The sequence below is a fragment of the Geospiza fortis genome, unplaced genomic scaffold (genome assembly GCF_000277835.1).
Source record: "Geospiza fortis unplaced genomic scaffold, GeoFor_1.0 scaffold447, whole genome shotgun sequence".
Taxonomy (NCBI): domain Eukaryota; kingdom Metazoa; phylum Chordata; class Aves; order Passeriformes; family Thraupidae; genus Geospiza; species Geospiza fortis.
Genome location: NW_005054467.1, coordinates 570,911 through 597,268, shown reverse-complemented (window position 1 = coordinate 597,268; position 26,358 = coordinate 570,911). Strand labels below are relative to the sequence as shown.

The following is a 26,358-nucleotide window of genomic DNA, read 5'->3' as shown; positions in this document are numbered from 1 at the left end:
TTTTCTGTTCTGTCTTTATCTACTTATAAATTTGTCTTTTATACCTTCATTAGCTGGTGAATTATTGCATTGAGGCAGCAAGATGTTTGTAACTATCAGATTCTGCTATGTTTGAGCTCAGAAGTAACAGTGGAAATTTGGTGAGATTTTATTGCCTTCTGGCAGATGGCTGTGCAATTCACTGGAAAGCTTTTATCTTGCTTCCATGTACTAGCTAGTCTGTGCCTGTCAATTAGACCTGTATTGGACTTGCATTACCAGCTTTAAGTTCTACTAATGACCTGTGTACAGGTGAAAAAATGCACATAGGTAAAAAGTTAATAGCAACAGGAATTCTAAAGAAAGGTTGGGTTTGCATTTGGTTTTCTTATTGACAAACAAAATTCTGCACTCCAAAATACGTGATAGCTTAGTTCTTTAAAAAGAGAAATAAAGGTGTGTTGTTGTTTGTGTTCAGGGAGCAGAACTTTTTTATGTTGAAGTGGCTCCAATCTGTTGTTTCATTTGATAAATGGAATTTTTTATGGGCTTCATTTTACCACATGCAGTTCTTAACATCTGCATGAAACTTGAATGTGCCCAGGTGCTGGTGGTGATGTTTGCTCCGCTTTCACGAGTCCCATTTGGATGGGGATTACAGTTCATGTTCCTGTCCAGTGACAGTCTGGTGTTTCTTCCACCGAGTTTGTATTTATGTTAGTAAGATGAGCCAGGTTTACTCTAATTTTTTGCTTTTGCTTGTACTTTTTTTGCTAGTGGAGATTTACCCTTGGGCTTTGCAAATTTGGAACAAATTATTTTATAACTGTTTCTTAGAAATGTGATGAATTTTATAATGCTTGTAACCTCCTGTGGTTTTTTTTTCCCCTTTCGTATCTGCTTGCATAGCTGCTGTTCCTTTTCAGTGCCTGAATCTTAGCATCACTTAGTCTTTTCTATTTTTGGTCATGGAGAATAGAAGTTTTGTATTTTTATTAGGCAGTTCTTTGTTTCTCAAACATCACTAAGTAACCAGAAGGGAATACTAAATAATGCCTGCTTGAATGTGAACTAAGATTGTCCCTTCGTGAGGTTTTATGAATGTGTCTGTGAGCAGTGCTTTGTTTTAAATAATGGACAATTTGAAAATAGTTTTGCTTTCTTCACCCCTACACACATGTCTTTCTTTCAGTTTTGCTTTATGTGTTTTTTCCTGTGAGGGCATTGCTGAACTCTAACGGAATGTCTCATTTGAAGCTGGACATTGTGGTGTGAGATTGTGAGTGAATGCTTATCGTGGGTCCACACATAGAGATTATACAGTATACCTTACACTTGTAAGTTGTGTGCAGAGCTTGTTCTTTACCATTCTTTAAACCCAATATATTTTTTCCGTACTGTAAACCCTCAAAACCCTTCTGTGTCAGTTTGCTTCACCTAAATTGTGGTCCTGATTTATAGTTTGAAGTTTTGGTCCTGCTAGTCATCCTAACTTCCTGACCTCCTACTCTTCTAGATGTTAGAGTAGTTAGAGCCAGATAGAAACTTATGTGTTTTGAGCGGTTCCTTTCTCTTGTTGTCCCTTGTTTTCTTCCACTCCTATGAAATTACCACTACTAACTTGGTCTTTCATATAACAGACTTGGGCCTTCTGTGCTTTCGTTTTCCTTAACAGGATTCTGGTTTTGTTTCACCGAGGGCAAGATTCATAAATAAATAAAATTGTCTTGATTTTTCAGCTACAGTACACTTGTCATAAGAAATTCCAAGAACTTAAAGAAAAATCTTCTCTTACATGTGTAGAGGCAAAATTATTTCTTCACTCAAAATTATGTGTATTAACTGATAGCATACTACTGCTAGCAGTCATTTGAGAAATCTGCTCTTTTCTTTTAGTTGAACTGTCTGTTTTTAAAAAAAAAAAGGTAGCCTCTGGTAATCTGAAAATGCAGGGCAACTTACCTAAGTTTGAGTTTTGCAATGTATTTGAAAACGGTGAGATAGTTAAAAGAAGTTTGATATGTTTTTCTTTCACAGAGTCCCCAGAAAAGAAAAAAAAGTGTATTTCAGTAGGTGCAAATCAGAGGAAGTAGCTGCTGACATAGGAAAACTGTACTAAAGGACATTTCTGAAGGAAAACTTTTAAGGTATGTGGGCTAAGTTATGCTTTGCAGAAGAGCTTTCCTGAAAATTAGGTGCCTGCTTTGCTTTGAATGGAGCAATATTTCAAATCAGCTTTGAAATAATCAGGCAAACTTTTATTACCCCTTCAGATGTTTATTGTTGACAAAAGCTCTGCAGAAGGGTTAGTTTTACTAGTTTATGTTGTATGCATCATATCTATGCATACAAAGATGATCTTATGAATATGAGATTAGTGTAAACAAAGGGTAGATAATGCATGTGTTTTGTGTTTCATGGTCTCGTGCATTCCAGAAATGGATCCTACACTAACAGAAATGCCAGTTGTTTGACTGCCTAATTTTTGTTTAAGGTGTGGATGGAACACTAAGAATGATTTATTTCATTATTTTAATGGAATATAACTATTGTAAGCCTCACATTGAGAAATTGAGAAAGGCTGTCTAACAAATTGATGATCTATTGTAAAAATGCTTTTAGTTCGGTATAGAAGCCTTGATTTTAACAATTTGTCTCCTGAATCCAAATCCTCTTTCTTTTCTGATTTTGAAATATTTTTAATATTTGTAGAAAGTGTTTGCAGAATAAAAGACATGCTGTATTCTCTATGATTTGGAGCCCATGCAGATTTAGGAATAATCTAAATTCATGGTCAGCATATGAAGAGTGGGAGAATCCAGATCTGTGATGTGCTTTCCAATTCTGAATTTAGCTGGGGGCCAGGTGTGCTTTCTGGGTTTGTGGTTTTTTAGTTGCCTGCCTTGTGGCTGGTACTGTGAAACCACAAGTTCCAACTGATGCATGTAGATGCATCATTGTTTTAAGTTTATAAAGTCACAACCTTGGATATAAGTGATCGCAATATGTAGCGGAAGACACCAGTTGTTACAAGTGAAAATGTTGCATTGTACCTGCTCTGTTCTTCCTTGCTCGTTTGATTTCAGGCAGTGTCAGACGCAGGACCTTTGGTCTGACACAGCATGGCCACTTTAATGTGTCACAGACAGATTGCAATCTTTAAATTAAATGTACATCGGTTATGGAAACTACTTTCTTCAGAGTTGCTGCTGGAATCCAACAGCATGAATAGCTGGAATGCTGGTTTTATTTCCTGAGGGGAGTGTTACAATATTGAAGGATTATGTGACTAGCAACTTCCTTGAAGTTTCTTACTGTTAGGCTGAAAAAATTTAACATTGATTTGTTTGGAATCTGACTGGACCACTGTGTTGATGGTTGAGAGAAATTTTAAATTGTCTTCGGTAACTCTGCTTAAATTTAGAACAGTTTAAGATCTGGTTGCTCATTCATGCTATATTATTAAAAGTACATTCAATGTGTACTCCCTGTGAATGATTAGTTTGTTGTTTTGAATGTAACACTGTAAAGAAAGTAAGTCCTACTTTCTTGAAATTGATTGTGAAATGCATTTTACTCCTGAGTTTAACAAATATTTTTTGACTAATTTACAGGTACAGTAATTTTTTTAGCCATCTGTACCTATGTCTATAATAGATAATATAGGATATTATAGATCTTTTAAGATATTATATATATATCTTATATTTCAAAATATAAAAAAATAGCTCAAGCTCATTTGTCTTATTTGGTGGTACTGGTATTTTATTGCTTTTACAAGACATGGTACAATTCTGTTTGAAACTTCACTGGCTTGTCAAATTGTGCAAGCTTTGTTCACATATGGAAAAAGAGATAAACCTCATGGATATCTGCCAAAAGCAGAAGAAATCTCTTCACAGTAAGAGTAAAGCAATTCCTGAAGGTTTTTATTTCTGTATGAATTTAGCATATCATGTTTGTTATTATCACTTCTCTGTCTAGCTTGTTTTAAAACCTCATGCCATCTCTGGTTTTTCCTTTAAGATAAAATACTCTCCCATGTTTTTTTGAGATTTTTTTTACCCCAGAATAGCTCTCACACTGTATCTTCATCTCTTGAACATTAGAGAAGCAAGTATGCTTGTGTCTCAAACTCCCCATATCTCATACCAGTTCCACATTAAATCTTTTCTGCATTCATATTTTGCTGGTTTTGCTGATTTTTTTGCCAGTGGTCTGTGATTACAAAATCTGTCTGGGAATCTTTGTCTTTCAGTGTGAGTTATTTAATGTTGTGTGGCAAAGCCAAAAAATATGGGAATATTAGTATCCCATAATCCAGTAGCTGTGAACGTGGGGAAGCACAAGGAGAATCACACCATGAATAGCAGCCCAGCTAGTCTGCTGTTCTTAAATGTCATCTGGTGCAATGGTGGGAGACACAGGGCTAATCTAAATGCATTACTGTGCCTGAGTGATCCCTGTAGGTCCCCTCTGACTGAAATATTCTGCTGTATTGCTCTGGCCCTGTAGGGCAGCTGTCATCTCATCTGTGGTCACTAACGAGGGAGATATCAAACTTGGAAAAATACCTGTCTGTCTTGGTGCTAGATACTGTATTTTTGAACACTGCTTGAAAATTTGCTTGTGTTTTTTAAGAGTATTTGAAAATCAGATTTGAATATTCATGTGTTAGGTAAATCTTACAGTTCTGACTTCAAATTAATGTCTGTGTCATCTGTACTGTTTTCTGTTGTTTAAAAATATTAAAAAACATAAAAAAATCAGAAGTGGTTTAAAGCAACAGAATTAGTTTTTAGTTTATCAAAATTTAAGCTTAGTCAAGTGGCTTAGGTCTTGAATACTTCTTCATAATTTCTTTGCCTCCAAATGAAGCACTTGAATTTGGCTGGATGTCTTGGTTGAACGTTTTCTCAATTTACATGGAAGTCACATGGCAGCTGGCTTACCCATTTGGGAGTCATCAGTTCTCAGTCTTTGTGCTTGTTAGTTTTAGCAAATCAGAATTTTACCACTTTTGCAAAACAATTTTTTGCTGTGCTGCTTCTGTCACAGAGAAAGGAATAATTTAAAACAAAGATGGGAGTCCAGTATGTGTACAATTTTTCCCTATGTATCCAGGCATCTAATAGTGGAATTGGAAAAAAGTTATTTACTGCTTTGTGTAGAGGAACTTAGCAGGCTGGAGTGAGATATTGTTGTGTCTTTTGTTCTATTGATTTTTGTAATCCCGTATCTCCTTTGTAAGTCACTAGAAGCAGACTGAAATATCACATGCTGAGAATATTTCCTCCTTCCCTTGCCATACTGCCTCTCAGTAACAAACAGAGGCTGGGGTAAAAGCAAGCAAGCCATTAGTTTACTCATAATACAAAGCCGAACTTCACTGTGAGACTCAGTTCCCATCTCTTCTAAATCTGGATGTAAGAAAACAAGGATACTGTATTTTCTCACAGCTATTGTGCTAGGAGAGTTTGGTAATGTGCTAAAATGAGGTAGGAGAAAGATGAAAAGTCATAAAAATGGGTTTAGGTGTAAAGGACATTGAAAATTCGCTACTGCAGCTTTAGTCATGTTAATAAACAGGGACTTTAAGGTTTTTTTTCTTTAGTTCATGTTGCTAAAATGTTTGTGGTTCTGCAAGAGTGTTCCTCAATTTTAACTGTGGAGGTATTTTCATAATGCTACTAATAATGACATAGTTCATAAATACAACCAACATAAACTATTTACTGTTGCTGTGTATGACTGAATTCCTAGCCATCAAGAAGTATTCTGACTAAAATATACAGCTTCAAATTAGAGTTTATGAAAGCTTACAGGTTTAAGGTTACTCATACAGCTTTGACTTGTCTGTATTGTGTAGATACATAGTAATGTGTCACTGTTCTAGTTTTCTTTATTGGATCTTTGTTTTGTTTTGTAACATGGCTTGTGTTCTAAGAATAAACACATAGTACATGAGGCTTATTTCAGAGGTTGCTTGAGGTTCTGATTTGCAAAATCTTCAGAAATTTCGTGCAGTAACTGAAGCCAGTAACATATTTATTTATTCTGAATACCTAACATCCTAAAAATGCTAGGCACTCTGAAAAGTCTGTCTTTAAGCCTTGTGCATATTGGTATGAGCTGCCACAGTGTTGACATTAGTTTATGCGTATCAGTTCTTAATGCAAAATAAGAATATTAGTCCTACTTCCCTCAATGGACTGCTAGGAAGATAAATTTGTTAATGTTTGTAGAAAGCTGCTAATTTAAGTAGTAATGTGTAAAGTCTGTGAAGAAATTAGTATTTCTGTGTTAAAAAGAATCAAGACTTTGCTGTAGTGCAGGAATTAGTGAATAGGCAGCGTACTGGCTGTGGCTGCACTGCAGTCCAGAGATAAGGGTTGCAGTTTATATGAGTTTATCTTACCTAGTTGAAGCTGATTAGTATAGGAACAGGTGGTGTGTACACAGAAAAGAGGGTTCAGCCTGCATTACAAAACCTTTTGCAAGAGTGTGTAGGAATTACTTCTTTGTGTGGTTTCAGCTCTTTCACAATGTAGCTGTGTGTTTATCAGCATCAGATGCAGGTGTTTCAGAGCTAACTCTAGCAATTGGTTCTGCTACTCTGACTTGATGTCAGTGTGGTACAATAAGACTGGACTGTCCTAGGGTAAAATGGTGTGAACTAAAGAACTCTGACCCAGGGGAACAGTGTATGGTTGGATGAGAAACGTACTTTGGGATATTTTCTGGTTTTTGGGAGGTTGAATCTGCAGGGTTAATGGCCTGTTAACGCAGGGTTTAGGAGCAAACTAGGTTCTAAATAGTCACCAACTTCCCACAGACCCAGTGCCTGAGAACTGGTGTTTTGTGTGGATTTTTCTGTGCTCATAGGAGAGTAAACGTGGGAAACAAATGTTTCAGGTCACCAGGAGTAGAAAAGTGCAGCTGACAGCTTGTCTGGAGATACTGTTAGCTGTGCTTATTTGGTTAAATATGTAGATTGGTCTTAAGTGTTTGTCTTAGATGCTGTTATATTTTCTTTCATACTGTACTTTAAGTTAGGAAGGAACGATTTTGCAGAAATGTAAACTGGAATTCTAAGGCTGAAATATTTTCCAGTCAGAGTTTGTTGTTAAAAAAGTGCTCTGAGCCTCCTTTCAGTTTATACTGAGGAAGTTAATGTATGTGGTTAATCTTATGATTAGGTAATTTTAGGGTTCAGGCATCAGTAATTGCTCTTTGTCTCACCAGAAGTTTTTTCTTTTGATAATTGTCTCATCAGTCTTGTTCTCCCTTTCAGATGTGGTGAAGAGCCTGTATTTTCCCCTATCTGGTATATAGTGCCTTAAAAAATGGGGTTTGGAGGTGACCTGAAGTATTCTCATGATGCTTTATTAAAACTCCAAGACTGGGAACTACGACTGCTGGAAACAGTGAAGAAATTTATGGTAATGAGAGTAAAAAGTGATAAAGAATATGCATCCACTTTACAGAATCTCTGTAACCAAGTGGATAAAGAGAGCGCTTGTCAGTTGGATTATATCAGCAATGTGTCCAAGGTAAGTCTGAAGTTTGAATTCGGAATATCCTTGGATTTTGGGTTTACTTTTGTTTTTTTGGTTTGAGATGGATTCCTATCCATTCAGTTTCTTGAGAGTTAATGTTGGCAAAGTATTTAAAACTGATTATTTTAGTTTCTCAGTGAAATATGCATAAGTTGAGCTCTAGTCTTGCTTTGAAAAAATTAACTGAATGAGAATCTATGCTGATTCTTGAAACTCAGTATTTTACATAAATGGGTTGAGCCTTCTTCTTTGTTTAGTGCTTTGGAAATCAAGTACGCTATAGTAAGCTTTTCTTTTAAGATAGGAGCTATTGTTTATGCTATATAGAATTTGTGACAGAAATAGAAAAATGCCAGGAAACCAAGGCAAAGCCTAGCATTCCAGCTGTTACTCACACTGCAGCATGTGTTGTAAGAACAAAACATTAATTCAGGATGTTTCTCATAATTGTGAGGTTATTTTGTATTCTGTTTAAAAGAACTGTGTTGACTTTTTTAAAAGGTAAGGCTATTCTCCAAATTACTGGCTTTTAGATTTAGAGCAACTCCAAGTAAATGTAATAATGAAGCAAACTTCCCTTATCTAAACCTGTTTGAAAGTTTTACTCCAGACCTGGATTCTCTACTGACAAGAGAAGACTAATCTGTTTTGATGGCTTATTCAGTTCTTGGCTCTTGTTCTGTAGCAGAGGTTACACAGTCCGTTCAGTCTGGCATGAATCCTCATTTTCTCTCTGCAGAAAACACCCTTTCTGGGTCAGGTTAAATTTCAGACAAAGCAGTTTTTATGTCATGGGCTTATTGGATGGCTGCTTGGACAGTGGCTGTGGTGTAGCATTAGAAACAGGAGTGCTCCTTGTGCGGCAGGATGGATGTATACAGGGTTAAGGTGGCTGTGTGTGACTTGAAGGCTGCTATAGCTGGGCTGCTTCAGCACTGTTATGTAAACTGCAGTGTTTATATATAACACGTTCTGTTGTTGCTTCCCTCCCTCACAATAATTCTTGCCCTGTAAATTGAAATACTGCCCTTTTTTTTCATTGGCACAGGGTATTTAGCATTATAAGGTTTAAACAACCATTAACCTTCACATAGGTATCTCAGTCTAGGACAGATCCTGTTAATAACATGGCACTTCTTGTGAGCAGATGAATAGAAAAAATCTGGAGATCTGACTTAAGCCATCTTCTTTTTGCCTTGAAAAGAGGTGTGCATGTCACATTTTGAAATCTTGTTTTGAATGAAGGTGCTCAAGTTGTCCTTCAGCATCTTTTTCATTCCCTTTTTTTTCTCTTAAGGAGGTGTAATTTTTCACTGTCACATCCCTGATTTCTATGTTTTCTCTGTTTTCCACATTTTAACAGCAAAAATATTCATATGGACTGGCAGATCTTTTACATGGGCTTGCCTTATAATTTCACTGACACCTTGGATTTTGCAGTTGTGTAGTGACACATTATGTTACTGGTTTGGCAGTTAAAAAGCCTGAATTATTGATTATTTAATAATCTCATTCTAATTTATTTTAATCTTTTGTGATATTTTTTCTCTCTTCCTGACATTTTACAGAACCAATGAATGATGGAAATATGGGGAATGAGTCTAGTTTCTTACATCTTTTAAGATATAAAATACCTGGTTTTTTATTATGGTATTATTTGGCATTTTGTGGCATTAAAACCCAATAGCAAGCTTTTTAATTTTTAATGGATTTTGTTTTGTTGGTTTTGTTGTTGTGGTTTGTTTTGTTTTGATTTGATCTCTAAGTGTACAGTAAGAGTGAGCACTTAGAAAGAAATGGTGTTTGGGAAAATCGGTCTTCTGGTTTTTTTCATGTGGAGACAACAAACTTGCTGGAGGGCATGGTAGCAGCAACTGGTAATGCTAGAAAAGGGGTGTTTTTAACAGCTTCCAGACTGCTCTTTTGTGTGTGTATATGTCTGAAAAATAGTGTTAAACCAAACAATAATGTATTTTACTGCATTTGTTGAGCTGTGGTCATTTTTTTGTGGAAGGAAATGCTCTTTACCTTTTCTGCTGTTCCCACCCAGCTTTTTTGTCCCATGTAAATCTCTGTTATTTTGAAGCATTTTCATGTCATCTTCTCCTAATTTAAAATAATAAAATACAATAATATAAAGCACAGAAACCCTGCTTTACTGATATTTCCCTATGGAAAGATCGCTTTCCCCTTTTCCTGATAGAAACAGTGATGTGAAGAACAGGGAAATACATGATTTTCTTTTTAATAGAAAGGGAAGTAATTGCTATGTTTCTGGCCTATTTAAGCTCATTTAGTGACTTATAAACTAAGCATTTCCTTAGAATACCTGTACTGTTGAAAAATGCTTTTGGTGTGATTTTTCAGGATTCAGACAGTAGTTGTTTCATCAGTAACAAATCAGCCTTACGGAAAATGGGTGATTCTAACTACATTTTCACCTCTGAGAGCACTTTTATGAACTCTTATGTAACCAGGAAGGCCTGCTCTTTTCACAAGTGTTCAGTGCTGTTTTATCCTATGCAGCTTTGCAGTATGGCTTCTTAAATGGTCTCCAGCCACAGCAGGAAAGCTTTAGGCCTTGACATTTTATAACACCACACTTTAAGCAGTCCAGATATCTCTGTGCCAATCTGTGGGATATTTACAAGCTGGAAGAAATCTTAAAGATAGCCCAGTATATAGGGGCATCAATTGTCTTATGTTCTGTTCTGTATAATCCAGTTTCTGTTGCAGCATTGTCATGTAGAGATGGAAATATTAGGTATATAGGTTTGTATACAGGATATAAAGAAACCTCAAAGCTAAGAAACAAATTATTTTCTAAAGTTTTTATCTCAGATTAAGAGCCAAGATAAATGCCAATAGAACTCATATGCTAGGTGTCTTCAAAACCTTGTAACTCTGTGGCATGTAGCCACTCTGAAATCTTAGCTATAGCACAGCATTCATTGTTAGGGAGTTACCTTTAAGGAATCCAGTGTGTGACAGCAATCTTGAGGGTAACCAAGGTTTTATTTGAACTGAAGTTTAATTTCACATTTGTGTCTCTGATGTCTGTAGATGTGTATCTGTATTCAAAGCCACTCACAGCACATTAAGCTGTCCTGAAAACTGACAGAATGTCCAAGGAAGCTATTAAAGCAAGGGTACAGAAGGATGCTGGGTTACAGTGACAGATGGGTGTTATGTCTGTGCTTTGATACTGGTGGTCTGACTGATGCTGCTGTGTGAAGCAGCTGATGTAATGGTGTCCTCTTAAACCACCACCCCTCAAATACATATTGCTGTCAGGTATTCAGACAAAGGTGGAAGTCAGCTTGGGCAGAGCAGCTGTGGGGGGAAACTGGAGGACAAAGGATGTTGGAACAAGGTTCTCAGGGATGTTGGGGGTATATTTAAAAAAAATAAGGCTGCAGTGCTTTCTTTGGTGTACAGAAATACTGGGACAGTGCTGAAGGGTGAATATTCAATACTGTATTTTTCTCTCTGGTGTTTTTTTATGATTTTATGAGTGAGATTGAGGCATGATTTTGCTGTTGCAGGAGGATCTCAAATGCATTTGGGTAAGCCTAAAATTAATTGCTTTACTGAATTTTTTTAAACATGATGCATCTTTTCCCACAGTTATTATTAACTGTGTGGTTATTGTGAGCTGAAATAAATAAGTGCTTTTCTCTTCTGACTTTTTTATAGTCTTGGTTGCTTGTGGTACAGCAAACAGAACAGCTGAGCAAAATAATGAAGACACATGCAGAGGATCTTAATTCTGGGCCCTTGCATAGGCTTACAATGATGATCAAAGATAAGCAGCAAGTTAAGAAGAGTTTCGTAGGTGTTCATCAACAAATTGAAGCAGAGATGTACAAGGTATTTTATTCATCTGTGCTTGATAAGTTGATTATAATTCTCTATATTTAAAAATATTAAATTAAGAGTGGGTTTTTTGGGTTTTGTTCATGCTGTGGTAAAAGTGTAGTGGGTGATATGTAGAATGCTTAGTTTAAAATTTTAATCATTTTCTACATAGATTTTCTTTCCTGCTAGCTGATAAGGCAAAGATGGAAAGGTTTCTTCCATATGAATTTCTGTGGACAGATGGAACTGGAAATGTTATTCTAGTAGAGGATAATGAATTCTTGTGTGACACTTCTCTATTCCATCTCTTTTCCTGTTCTAATTCCACTTCAGACATTCATGGGACCAGGGCGCTGTAAACTGTTCTTGAGTACTCTTGGCAGACCAGACTCTTTTGGGAGGGGTCAGGGTTCTAGTCCCTATTCTAAAATATAAAGCAGGTGTAAACTAAACATTGAGACTGCAGGTAAAACTCTTCAGAGTGTTTTCCATGACATGTCTGTTATCCTGCTTGTGTTCAAAGTGGTGTATCTTGTCAGTAAAGCTGACAGAAATCACAGTTTCAGATGCTCTGGGGGAAATTTAGCTACAGATGTCAAAAATCAGAGCAATAGTCTGAAAGGTCTACTGAGAGAAGGAAAAGCACTGTTTTCATCTTGCTTCCAGCAGAGAATTTGCGATTTGAAGTAGTGTAATTAAAATGTAACATCTGAGTAAAGCAGTAACACTGTAACAGATTGATGAGTAAAAGATTCTTGGGCCAGTTCTGAGAAGAATTTGGAGCTATTCTGTATTTACACTAAGACTATTTTAAGTAAAATACATTGGCTCTAATAAGATTGCTTCCATAGTGTGCTAGAATCTTGGCATCTTCCTCAGGAAGGGAGTATGAGGATGTCTTTTTTGATGCATGGTCAGTAGGCTGTCATTATCTGATAAAACTTCATGCCAAATAACCACTTACTGCTACTTATGAACTGGTGCACCTCAAAAAAGTCAGAATGGAAGAAGAGGAAAAACTGGTAGCATGTGTTAGAAATAATAGAAGTTATGAAGAATTGCTGAAAGAGAAAAAGAAAGATAAGAAAGAAAGGCTGAATGGAATAAGAGTGCTGTAAGCTCAGGTGTACTTTGAAAAGAGACTATGCAATGTTTTGTTTTCTGTTAATAGGCCAAACTCTAATAGAGCCTCTTATAAAATTGTTTTTCAAAATAAGACTTTTCCAAAAAAACCATAATGCATACTGAGCACTTGCCAAATGATTATTACAAACCATATTAACTTTATTTTATTATGGGTTGCATAGCCATGAAAGTATTTTGCATCCTGCTGATTAAGCTTGCATTGTTGTTTGGTTAGAGTTTTTTTGGGGTTGTTTTCTTTTTTTCCCCTTCCTGAATTTGCAAAGAAGTATTCGAATAGCATTCTCCTGTTGTTAGCTGACGCTGTTCAAGGTTTTGTGTACCTGGAGCACTTCAGTAATGATTCCCTGAAATTCAAAAGACTTCTGATGTTCTGTGGTATTATTTCTGATTATGTTATGCACAGAGGTAAAATGCCAGTTATATCTCAATGCAGTATGCAAAGTTTGTGAACATCAGTGTCTGTATAGCTCCTATTTTTAGGATAAGATGGCATAAAAATGTGTTTAGTTGAAATGGATGTATGTCGTCCTTTCTTATTCTAGACACCTCTACAATGAGGAATCTTCTGGGGCAGATTCTTAAGAATTGTAAATAACATGGCTTTTGCACAAATGTAATGGACTTGTATCTTGTAGATTTATTCCATTTTCCATTAAGATGTTGAATAATTTTCTTTCTTCATGAAATTTGAAGGGAAAAAAGTAGAGTACTGTGCTAATTAGGTGGGTAAGACCTTTTGAAATAAAAATGGAGTTTAAAGTAATCCTTGACTGTCTTAATTCCTTAAGTATTCTTTGGGAACAGACATGCTCTTGGTGTTGGTTTTATCTGTTGGAAAAACACAATCTAGATTAAGAATCATAATGTAGTTATTATAAAGGTTTCCTAATGCTAGTGCCCTGTTTTATTTTTCAGTTTTCTGTAAGAGAAGCTGTTCTTATTATTAAGGTCTTAATTACTTCCTAATTGCATCTTTTTCTCCATTTGTGATGATGTCTTTAAATACAAATTGTCATAAAGTTATTTCTCCTATATTGCCTCTATTGGTGTATAATAACAGCAGATATATATAATTAACAGATTGTAGAAATATGAGATGAGTATATGTGATTGATGTGAAGAAAAGCTTCTGCCTTCAAATTAAATATTGCACAGTTGGCCCAAAAATAGAAGCTGTAGAGAGCCCTTTGTTGGATCTTCAAGGAATTTCATTAAGTTTTCAGATGTTGATGAAAGTAGTGTTATCTGGGCCTTGCATCATGAAAAAAGGGAAAATTGTGAACTTCAGCCTTCTTCCTGCCAGCTGCAAGAGGAACAGTTTTTCAGTAAAATGAACTTCTTTTTCTACACATTCACTGAGAGGAGCCCTTCATTAAAAGTAGTTAATAATTTCTATTCCATGATTTTCCAATTGATGTCTGTTATTCTGTTGGATTTTTGGTTTTGGTTGGAATTTTTTGTTTTTCTTACAATATATGGTAGGTGATTAGGTATTGTGATGGCTGGTTTTGTTTGCAAGTTCATTATTTGGGATTATTTCTGAACAGTGCATTAATTTTGTCACACACTGAATGAATGCTGGCGGTAGAAGAGAAAACTTTAATTTTGTGATCAAAAATGTCATGTTCAGTGCTCAGTTTCATGGTAGACGTTTTTTATTTGGTTAGTTGCTTCTGTAGTTGGGTTTTTGTTTGGGTTTTTTGGTTATTGGTTTGGTTTTCCTTTTAAGGGTTTAAATGTTGCCATTGATAGATTATTTCATGCCAAGTTACTGTTCCTTAGTCAATTGTAGGAATTGTAATGTCTAAAAATTTTGTTTCTTATTAGGTGCAAAAGAAAATCCTTCCTATGCATAGGACATTCTAAGCCAGTATGATTTGTTAAGCATCTTTTTGATTTTTTTTGCCTTGTAATTGGAATAGAATAATGTTGATGATTAGCTGGATTTTCTAAATATTTTTTAATTACATTGATGTGAATGGGGATTTGTGTCTTAGGCCTCTTACTTAATTCCATACTTTTATTGATTTTGATTTTGCACCATGTTATGTACACCATGTAATTTGCACCATGCAATATCCTATTAAGATTTTCTCAATCCAGTGGAAAGTGTAGCATCCTTATTTTGGATAATAAATTCTGTTAATTCTGTTTTACTAATGCTATTTTTTTTAGTGTGTCAAGAATAAGTATTTTTAATGCTTTTAATGTTTCACTTTTTTTTAAAGGTCACAAAGACAGAACTAGAGAAACTTAAATCTAGCTACCGGCAACTAATAAAAGAAGTAAATTCTGCCAAAGAAAAGTATAAAGAAGCTGTGGCTAAAGGTAAGATTTACTTCATTTTGTATATTTATTAATGCTTTTTTCAAGTCTGCTAAAACTCTGACAATGAAATAAGGTAATTTTTTTATTTTGAGCTGCTTGATTACAATATAAAAGATAATTTAGTATCTTAAGTAAGCCAGGCTGATTGTCATAATGTATGTTTGGTATAACCTTTTAAAAATTAATAAAATATAAATGGTTATTCTTTTAAGTTCTTGTAGTGTTCCTTCAGTGGATGTTTTTGAAATCTGACATTGCTCAGATGGACTCTGGTCTCACCTGCGTTGTAGCTGCAGCCTACTTGCCTGTGAATTATTATTGTTGCTACAGTGGCATCAGTATCAGTTCTTGTCAGTGTAACACATCAACTTCATCTAAAAGAGGAAAATAAGTCATTTGCACACAGAGATTTTTTTTTAGGGAGTGATGTGCTCAATCTGCATGGATTTTGATTCCTCTTGAATTGTGCTTGAATGATGAGATAAAAGAGAGCCTTTGTTCTATTATGTATTGAAATATTGTGCTAATAGTAGTTCTTATGTGTCCTTCTTAGATTTTCTTTTCTTCCTTTAGTGAAAATTGACTGGCAGTATGTAAGTGCAATTCCAAGATCCATCTTCAGGTTTTGTATGAGTGTCTAAATGACAGTTAATCTTCTTGGTTCTGTTGTAGTATAATTATAGTAGCTCTTAGTGAGGAGAGATTTTTCTTTCCAAATTTGTCTCAAATTTGGACAAAACAGCAGGAGATAAGTTACGCTTAGCACTGTTGAACTTTTACTGTTCTTTTTCTTTTACTGAAGTTCATAAACACTTAAAAATAAAAATGCATACTTTGATGTCAGTTTCATCCAGTTCTATGTTTTCTGTATGTAACTTAATTTGATTACTTGGTTTATTCTCAAGCAACTGCTTAGCATTGGAATATGTTGTATGTATCATGGAAAATATAATAGGATGTTCGGATCTTAGTATGTTATTTTTAGCCTGTTTTAGCCTCTCTTCCTGTTACTAATTTGGTCATTCTCTATTACTGAAGCACCATACTTTCCCACTGGAATAAAAGAGTGTTTTGTCTGTCAGCAGCTATGATGTTTTGATGTGGTTTTGATTAACTGAATTAATATTTCTTCAGATAGACAGCAAACATAAATTATTTTTAAGACACTTATCTCCTATGGTTTTCTTTGACCTTCTCTTTCAGGCTTTTATCTCATGTTTGTCTTATCATAATTCATACTTAATTTAATTTCTGCTAAAATCTTGCTTTGATAAACAATGATGCACATAAAAATATTTTTCTCTCAAAAATTGCAGAATTGCTTCTTTCCTGCTGCATCCCAGGCCCTGTTCCTGTTTATAAATACTTGTGCATTTGATGGGCTACTACAGTTTATCAGCTGCAGGTCAGCTGGGCTGCTTGAATTATTCTAAGTCATGGTATTTCTGAACTTGTATGTTGTCAAACTGGTTTGCTGGTGAAGTGAAAAGTTAGGGAAGTCTTAAAATTACAATGCTTCATTATTCCAGGATATTCTCTATTCAGTAAGCTAAGCTGATTCACATTATGTGCTATTAAGATTTGTTACTTTTGTTAATGTACAAACTGTTTCAGTCTTTCAGGATTTCAAGAATTATTGAAAACAAGAGAAGAAACAGTGCTTACCAGAACAGTGGGAGGGCATAAACAAGTATTGAAAATGAGCTGAAAATCATCTTGTTAAAAAAATGAAAATCTTTTGACATCAGCTCTTGCAAGTAATGTGTTAAAATAGCCCATCCAGGTTCATTTATGTAAAATGTTGTTTTAAACAGAGTCTGTTCCTCTGTAAGGACTGTGCAAGTCTGTAAGACAGTGACTGGCCTTGCCTCTCTGGAGCCAAAGGGGAAAACTGCCTCTTAAGACATAGAATTTTAGCTTTACCCTGGGGGTTATGTGCAAATTTGTGCAGCACCTGCGTGAGCTGGTCCCCAGGAAAAGAATGAAAATCACACAAAGTAGTCTGACAAATGTCTCTGTTTTGCAAGAGTAGTGATTTTGAAATGTAGTAACTTTTTCTGCTTTGTTTTAGAATAGCAAAGCTGCTTTCTGGTGAGAGAGTAGGTTTATTAGAGCTAATAGTGAAAGGTACAATTGGTTCTTCAGCTTGTGAAGACAATTGCTTCCTAGGTTTCTAGTTGAGTTGTTAAAAGTGATATTAAACTCTGGGCTAAACACACATAGTAGAGGATATTAACTGATAAGGGTAAAGGCTGGCAAAGTTTGTACAGTACAAAGTTTGTACATAACATCACTTTCCAAGTGATGTTATGATTTTCTGGAATCAGGAAGTAGTCTCAAGTAAACTTGAATTTCTGTGTGTGATACTTTTCACCATGAAGTGGGTAGTCCCTTTGAATCAATGGCACCCTGATGCAGGGTCACAGGTGTTTTCATTGTTTGGTGAGCACACTAGGAGGACCATTGGAAAGATTAGTAAGTGTTAAGGACTGAATAATGGTACTGGTTAGTTACAGGTTTTGTTAGTGTTTGGGCAATGGGTAAAGCATGTGGTGGGAATTTTTGGATGGTTTTTTAGTTGGGAAAAGGGAATTGGTTTCTGAAGGAATGCAGGAGCTTCATTATGGAGGACTTTGTGCTGTGCAGATTTGGAGGAAGGTGAAAGTGTCTGAGATTGTGTCCCAGGAGCTGTTCTGGGGAACCCTCTGCTAGCACTGCTTCTGCTTGTGCCCCAGGGGAAGCAGTGGGACAGTTGTGTTGCAGAGGGAGCACCACTGAGACTTGGCTGCCGCTTCCACCTTGGGCTGGGTTGCACTGCCTTAGTCTCTGCCTAATGGTTCAATCAGAAATGAGTGATTTATTTTGTTTGTTCTAGCCCTTACCCCAGTAAGTCATGCATAGCTGCTCTTTTCTGGACCAGTGATTACCACAGGAATCACAAATGCAGTCTGGTTGGTTTTTCTTTTGCATGGAGGCTCCAGGTGTCAGGCAGTCTGGTTGATGTTAGTCATTTCCATGATAATTTTCTGCCCTTTTTTCCCCCAGACATTCATTCTTATGTTTTTTAATGTATGGTAAGAGACAACAGGCAGAGAGAGGATGAAGTCAGCAAGCTGAACTAGTCCAGTGCCTCTTTAATGAGGCGTGCTTCGGGTTTTGGGACTCTATGGACAGATTGGATGCTGTAGTCTCTTCTGGATTAGAAAGCTTTGTTAAAAAAACTCCCCAAAGTATGTGTAGTGGGAATGCAGAGCATGTTCCTGTGCAGAACTGGGGCATCGGGGTCATAGGGCATGCAGGGGTCTTTGGAACAAATATAAGACAAGAGCTTGTTATATTATTTTTCTATAATGAAATGGACAGCCCTATGAAACATTCTATATGTGTGATACTGACAAAAAACAGTGTGAACATCTTCCAACAGCAGACCAGAGTAACAGTCTCAGAGTATATATGAGTCTGCATTTACAGGGCTGTGCTAATCAGTGATGCTGAGTAACAAGGTGATTAGAATGTGGTATGTTGATGTTGCTGCTGTAGAAAAACACATCAAGCCAAAATTTGTGCCAGATGGAAAAACCGTGGTTTCACCAAAGAAGTCACAAATCTTCTGAAATAATTTAATGAATAATGTATTAAGAATACAAAATAGAGACTTTAGGACAACTGTAAATGTCAAGTGTGATATTTCATTACATTTTGAATCTCATTTGGTTGAACCAGTAACTGCTTCCACTTAAGTTCGCTGTTTGCACGATTATTTTTGTTTCTGCAGGATTGTGCATCTCTAAGTATAGTTTAGTGTGTCTGTGGGGGTTTCAAATATTTTCATCCTTGAACCTTTTGATTAAGCATTACTTACTGCTATAGAAATAAGGAAATAATGATAACATGAAACAATAATTTACTCAGTTCATTACAGGTTTTTAAAAAGTTGAAGTGCATCAATAAAATTTAGCATCTGTTTTTGTAGCTAATTTTGGTGTTAGATGTTGAAGTGTAAAAGGGTTGCTCATATATCAGTAAATATAGCAAGTTGGAACAGAGCCAGTGTAGCTTTGGGAGGTTCATACTGAATTTTAATACAACATACTCATTAGAAAAATTACAGTTTTTGTGTAAATACATTAATTACAGGTGTTTATTATAGTCTTATTCCTGGTTCAGTACTTATTGAATGTAGAAAATATTTTGCAGTGCTCTTACATGACACAGTGGGTCTGAAATAAATAGTAAAGGAAAAAAACATGGATTCTAAGTATTTAATATCATAATTCATTTTATGCTGCTACAGCAGCATAAAGAATATTTCACTAGATTTCTCTAGGCTTGTGTTCCCTGACAACATTGTGATTTAGAGGAGCCTAGAAATATTAAGTGTACACCTACCACATTATACCACATTGCTTCGGCTGTAAGAATGTTTACCCTGCAACTCAGGTGATTTAATACTTCAGAATTGATGTGACTTCTGTGGCACATACTGAAGTTTCACAGCAGCATAAGCTCACATCCATGATAAATAAGGGAGCTGTTAGAAAGCTTTCATTAAATCAAATTATTGTCCCACTATTCTTTGTAATAGCCAAGTGGTCAGAAAATACTTATTAGGTGGTTGGTGCATTCATTCTCAGATGCCTTTGAAATTGTTATTATACAGCTGCATTTCCTGGTGCTATGTGTTGCCTGGAGTTGTTGCTGCAATGAGGGAAACTCCTAGTAAGACTTTTTTTTAAGCTTAGCTTTGACTGAAACTCTCATATTGTTAAGACAAAACAAGTAGCACTGGCTGAACTGGTCTGTCTTACTCACAGAGGCCAGCAACCTGCATAGATTTAAAATTAATGCTCTGCTGCAAGTGTTTCAACACATATTTACTACCAGTGCTTTTGCTTGGAAGGCGTAGGGTTGTTTTTTCCGTGTAAAATAAAGCTTCTAGAGCAGGAAGCCCCAGGGAGTGCAAAGACTTCTTGTGGTGGCTTCTTATGGAGTGTGAGACCAGCTTGGACATACTGTTTCCTCTAACACAGACATGCAGCACCAGGATGTGCTCTCCTCACAGACCAGCAGGCACAGGGTGGAGAATTGGCTAGATGTGCTTAACAGCTTGCCCTGACAGTATCTGACAGCAGTTCAAAAGACAGAACATTCATTTTTGCTATTTTTATGCTATGTTACTTACTTAAGATTACGCTGATAGCTTTGGTGAACTGATTCTTTACTCAGAAATTTAGATGTGGTATTCTGTAAATTTGAACTCTTTAAATATACACAAATAGTTTTGGGTTTTTTTTCCCGTTGCAAAACTATTTATTATTTTCAATCATTAATTTGTCAAGTAATAATTGGGAGAAACCTATCCTCTTCTAAGAAACTGGTTGAGTGGAGGAAGGAGTAAGTGATTTTACTTGTTGAAGAAACACATTAATGTAACAATCTTGCAAGACATAAAAGGGAAAAGACCTTTGAGATTGCAGGTGAAGATCCTATCTTATTTCTGTCTGTCTTTGTGATTTTGGTGTTGTAAAACCTGTGTTGAGACCACTGTGTTTGCATAGCTTGTTTTGCAGAATGATGATAAGGCTGGTCACCCACTAAACTTCTGAGCATGTTTCCAGAGACAGAACTAACAGTCAAAGCTGTCCTAGTTTAATGGCAGCAGTTTGCATAAAAATTGCTTTGTAGATAGGAATATTTAAAAGTCTAAATTGGGAGAGGAGTGGCTGGAGAGCAGCCCTTCAGAAGGGGACCTGTTGTGCTGGTGAATGGCCCGCTCCACATCTGTCAGCAGTGTGACAGATGTCATCTGGGGTGCATCAAACACAGAACAACCAGAGAGTCAGCAGAGGGGGTGGTCTTCTGTATTTAGTGTTTGCAAGGCCTCACCTGGAGCACTGAGAGCAGTTCTGGGCCTCACACTTGAGGAAGGGTGTGCAGGCACTGGGATGCACCCGGACGAGGGCAGTGGGGCTGGTGGAAGGGCTGGAAGGGCTGTCCAGTGAGGGGCAGCTGAGGAGTTGGGGTTTGTCCTTTGTGGAAAAAAGGAGGCTGAGGAGTGACCTCACTGCTCTCTGCAGCTTCCTGGGGAGGGGAAGTGGAGAGGGAGGGAGGTGCTGATCTCTGTTCTCTGGGATCCAGTGACAGGACCATGGGAAGGGCTCACAGCCGTGCCAAGGGATGTTCTGCCTTGACATTTAGAAACATTAATTCATTGAGAGAGTGTTTGAACATTGGAACAGGCTTCCCAGAGAGGTGGGTGATGCCCCAAGGCTGTCAGTGTTTAGCAGACATTTGGACAATGCCCTCCAAAACATGCTTTGGTTTTTTGCTAGCCCTGAATTGATTAGGCAGTTTAACTTTGTAATTCTTGTAGGCCCCTTCCAATTGGAATATCCTAGCCTAGCTTTAGGGAAGTGAAGCCAGGCTCAGTATGGGAGTCCAAATGATTCAAAAGTCTTGTCACTGGAGGGTTTTTTTTGGATCAGTAAGAACTACTGTGTAAGGAAGTGATTGTCATAATCACCTCTGGTATTTAGATGTTTTTAGTATTATAGTATGAAATATGGAATTTAATTAATTTGGATCAGGAAGGTCCTGAAATCAGTTAAGTGGGTAATACAGAGCAATCAATTACAGGGCAAGTTCTACAACCTGTGTCTTTCCTATTGCACAATAAAAATCTGGGAAATTGAACAAACTACGAGGGAATAGAACTGGAGAAGTTAGAAGGTTGCCTCCAAAAGCAGGGTGCAATTATTTTTTTCTCAAGAACTAACTGTAAGTTGTGTAATGTACTGTATTGAGAATAAATTTACATAAGTATACATAGTTAGGTTGGTTTGATGTATAAAAGTAGTCTTTTTTTTCCCCATCATATCTAGGCTTTTAAATTACTTGCTGTAATTTAAGTGCTTAGTCCATACTAAAATTCAATTGAGATAAAGACCCTGTCCCACTCCAGTTTCAGTCTATGGAGCAGCTGAATCAAATTTTATGATTCTGTAATGTAAAAATATTTTACTGTATTAAAAAATATGTTTCTAGAAAAAGAGCTATTTGAAAACTATGGCCATCTCATTCATGAGTGTAAAGAATGTGTTCAGTGTGTTCATTACTATAATGTAAGCAAATAATGTAATGGAGTGTTCTTTTCCAGGCACTATTAAATAATGCTCTGTGAAAAGGTATGTCTCCAAAGTTGAAATAAATAAGGAAGTGACTGTTTTGGACTTTCGGTATTGATAAACAAATGTAAAGACAGCAAAATACTCAGAAATTATCTGTGTTGTTGAAAATGCTGGAAAAATGTGTAGATGGAAAGAAATGCAGTTCTGGAAAATTATTGAAAACCTGCAGTCATAAACAATGGGAAATGCATTGTAGGTCACTCTATATTGACAGCTTTATAGTTTAGTGCTGGTATTTACAAAAATAAAAGTTTCTAAATCAAACTGAAGAAGAAAAGTTTTTCCTGTCTTAAAAATTATTACATGCTCAAGATTTCCATACTTATTCAGGGGACACTTCCTTAAAAAAAAAAAAAGAAAAAAGAAAAATAGGAAAAACTCTGATTTGCTCCTCTTTTTCCAATTAAAAATTTTCTGAAATCAAATACCGTGATACTTAGTGAGATTTTAATCCAGAAAATTGCAGCAACTCTGGAGCCAAGCTGCTTAGTGTTCTGTGGGACCTCACCTGTTCTCTCCTTAATCCTAACCCACAAGATCGCTCCTTCTTTGTCACCCCTCATCCATCTTGAGGCAGTGCTCCATGCACTCCAGCTACTCTCTCATGTAAAGAACAGCTCTCTCCTTGGCTTCCTGGACTGCTTTTCCCCAGGAGTCTGAACTCTGCATTGCATAGCTCTGGTTCTGCCTCCATGATCCTGACAACGTCCTGGTCCTATAGCTGCACACAGACACCCAACTCACCACGTTTGCACTACATGCAGGAATACACAGGTATGTCATGCCAGCATGTTGAGGTCCTGGAAAGGATTTGTGGGACTACTCACATTGGTGCTTTGCAGAGACCTTCTTGCCCACCTGCACTCCCTGTTCTGTTTTCTTTGTGATTGATCCCTTCCAATCTTACTGTACCCTTTCCTTAGCAGTCTCCTTCCTCAGGACTGTGGGTCACCCTCTCCATCCTGTGTAGTTACCAGTTTGAAGCCCTCCTAATCAGGTCAGTCATCTTACTGACAAAAATACTTTTACCCTGCTTAGGAAGGGGCTTCCTATCTTTCAAGCAGATGGTGGTCTGCAAAAAGGGTCCCATGGTTGTAGGATACAGACCCATGTGGCTGACACTGGTTCTGCAGCTACTTACCAGCCGGGATTGTCAGTGCTCTCCTTGCACCTTTTCTCTTCACTGGCAGGATTAAGGAGGACACAGCCTCATCCCTTGTGCTTTTCATGTCTGCCCCTAGAACTCTGTAGTCACTTTTGGTACTGTCCAGGTTTCCCCTGGCAGCGTCATTGCTGCCCACATTGCTTATGACATTGCCTTTGCTGCTCTTCCTGTACTTACTTATACCCAGAAATTTGGTTGGATTTACTTTTTGAAGTCCCTGAACTACAAGAGATGGTTATGCTCCTGGCATATGTTTTTAATCCTCAGTTTCTGTGGATTGTTAGCCACAGTTTTATTTACGTTTAAAGACTTTCTTCCTTCTTGTTATTCATGCAGATAGTCACCTTGTCCTGTTTTTCATTTTGTTTTTCTGTTTCCAAAATTTTAGCATATTTAAAGTTTCTCACTGTGTTTCTGTTGGAGGGATGTAATCATATATTGTGACATCAGATGTGTCATTGGCTCCTTTTGAAAATAAATTAAATTAATTGTCAAAAACTGGCCTTGTGTAATATTGTGTCATTGGTGTGTCTACATGGGATGGTGTTCACTGTGTGCTGAAGCTCACGTTTCAGTACCAGAAGCTATAAATCTAGAAATTTAGTTTTCTGTTGTGAGCTAAGCCTTTATAATGATCTCTGTTGTGTCTTTTATGAAAACTTTGTCATCACTTCAGAATGAAGGTCTGCCTGGAAGGAGTTGGAAAACCTGGGAAAAAGGGGAAAAACCTGAGCTCACTGGCATAATTATTTCTTGTAAAGCCAAAATATGTGTGAAAACTTTCTCTATCTGCAGTGTTTATTTCCTTAAGGTCAGCTTCCCTGAGGCATTTGCACTGTACATTGATGCCGATTTAAAAAAAGATGAAGTGAACATTATGAGCTGAAATTTTTCTCAGTTTACTGTCCCATCCAGTATTTTTCTTCTATTTTAGCTGATTGTTAGGCCACAAGAGTCTAATAATTATGATTGCAAGAACTTCGGATTGGCAAATCTGCCTTTTAATTGAAAATAGACTAAAACATTCTTTTCCTGGATGACTGTGTTGTACTGTATGCAGTAAAATCTTAAATAAGTTTCTATTAGAAATTGAAATACTAGACTACAGAATGAGTGAGAAAGAATGCCAGCCTTTTCTTTGTAAATATAAAACTTTCATAATTGAATTTTGCAAGCTTCACAGTACAGTTTATGCTGTGACATATTGTATACCCGTCAGTTTCTATTAACATTAAACAGTTTTGTCAACAGCTGATGGCAGTAGAATTATAATTATATCTATTTATGAAATTCGTTGTAGAGATAAAGAAAATTGGATGTTTTGCTCTGTGCTAATTGACATGGAGAACGACTGCGTATGCTGCTTCACTGCATTTTGCTGCTTTAAAAAGTAAATTACAATATGAAAATAATACTGTAACTGTGTTCCCTGAATTAAATATAGATCCAAGGCTCTATTTTAAAGTTGAGTGAGTATGATAATTTGATTTATGTCACAATTAGTTGAGGTGTACTTTGGAGGAATAATATGTAGCAAAGGTGTTTAGGCCTTAAAACAGATGGGAAAATCAGATAGTTTAGATGCTAATGAGGTTTCTGAAGGAGATATAGTATTACTAAATTGCCAGTTATGGGGATTTGATAATTTTGGTTTAAATTTTCAGTTTAGTTTAGCTGTTGAAGGTGGTTTGTTGCAGTTCACAGGTCACAAGCCCATACTGATGGTACATGGTACAATTTCAGATGTGCTAATATTTCATAAGCTGAAAACTGATAAGGAAGGTATTTTAAACTCATGCATAGACTACTTGGAGCTCTTAAACTATGGCATATGGAGATAATTTTAGAATATTTGATCTAGGGCATGACTGGGAATAGCCAAACACAGAATAACCCAAGAACTAATGCAGCATTTTTGCCTTTGCTGCCACCTTGCCTGATATTCTGGCTTCCCTGAACAGCATATCTCACTGTGGACTGGCAAGCAAAACATTTCAGCCTTGGCTTCCAACAGCTTTGTCCTCTCCTTTTTCATCCAGTCTTCATCCTGTACTGTACATGACCTGTAGATGACTTTTTCCCTTCCCTTCCAAACTCTCTTCGGTCACCTTCCAGTATTTCCCCATGCTCCACATACCTTTCCTTCTCCAGAAAGATCTTATGGTGTTTATGTTTTACTCTGAAGATGACCAGATTGACTCTGTAGCCTACTGTATTTAGAAATAAGTGTGTATGATACTTCTGTATGATACTCTGAAATTAGTTGAGGTTTTCTGGTCAGGAATAATGTATATACAGGAGGAATTTAGTTCCTAAGGCAGATAGGAAAATAGGATTTTACCATCCTGTTATGTTATTGTGCTGATGTCAGACATGCATATTTGGGGGTATTTAACTTCTGGGATGTTATTCTGATGTGTTGGATTGTTTTCCTCCTTATAAATTGTCTACATTTTATTTAGAAATAAATACTGTGGGCTTTTCTGGGGGGAGGGAATTAGTCTCCATATGAAACATAAGTTTAGATGGTTTGCCGAAGACAAAACCTGCTATGTCTGGCTAAAGTTTAAGATAGCCTTGTGAATGTTATCTCTCCAAAACAGTTCTACAGAAATTTTTAAAGTGGATTGTTTCATTCATACCTACACGAAAAAATTCTTCTCTGATGACAGCTCTGGAGATGTGCTTTGTCTTTGTTGTACAGAGTAACTCAGATAAATTGTAATGTAAGAAATCTGTACCTTCAATGTACAAAATTAGGTCAGCAGTTGGATTGTTTTCAATTAAATGAAAGACATAATATCCTTTTAAAGTGATTTTTATTAATCTCTGTTTGAAATGTAGCTGACAGTGGTGTGAAGTAGCAAGTGTCTAGAGAGCCGTAGGAGAGTACAAACTGATAGAAATGTGCTTTGGCTTCATGGTAATTTGTTATCTAGGGAGTTCCGAGTCAGAAGTGCTGTCCTAGTTCTTAGTAACTCTTCAGGATTTTTTTTTCCTTTTTTTTTTTTTTTTTTTTTGCATACACTTGTCCCTTCACTTTAAACCATGTAAATTTCTTTTTTTTTTTTTGCTTATGATAACTTTTACCAGAAGAATACATAGGTTAGCTGTGTGCTCACTGAAGAAGGTCTTT

The 26,358-nt window shown here is 36.6% G+C and overlaps 1 protein-coding gene across 1 annotated transcript in view; it reads left to right on the top strand.

Moving 5' to 3' along the window:
• The first annotated feature begins 2,013 nt into the window (after window positions 1–2,013).
• The window catches only part of FER (FER tyrosine kinase), a 143,816-nt gene continuing 119,471 nt past the window's right edge, over window positions 2,014–26,358 (top strand). Inside the window, exons 1-4 of the mRNA XM_005428029.2 lie at window positions 2,014–2,126; window positions 7,274–7,532; window positions 11,235–11,408; window positions 14,771–14,870. Coding sequence (XP_005428086.1) covers window positions 7,326–7,532; window positions 11,235–11,408; window positions 14,771–14,870 — 481 coding nt within the window. The 5' untranslated portion in view covers window positions 2,014–2,126; window positions 7,274–7,325. The remainder of the gene's footprint in view (window positions 2,127–7,273; window positions 7,533–11,234; window positions 11,409–14,770; window positions 14,871–26,358) is intronic.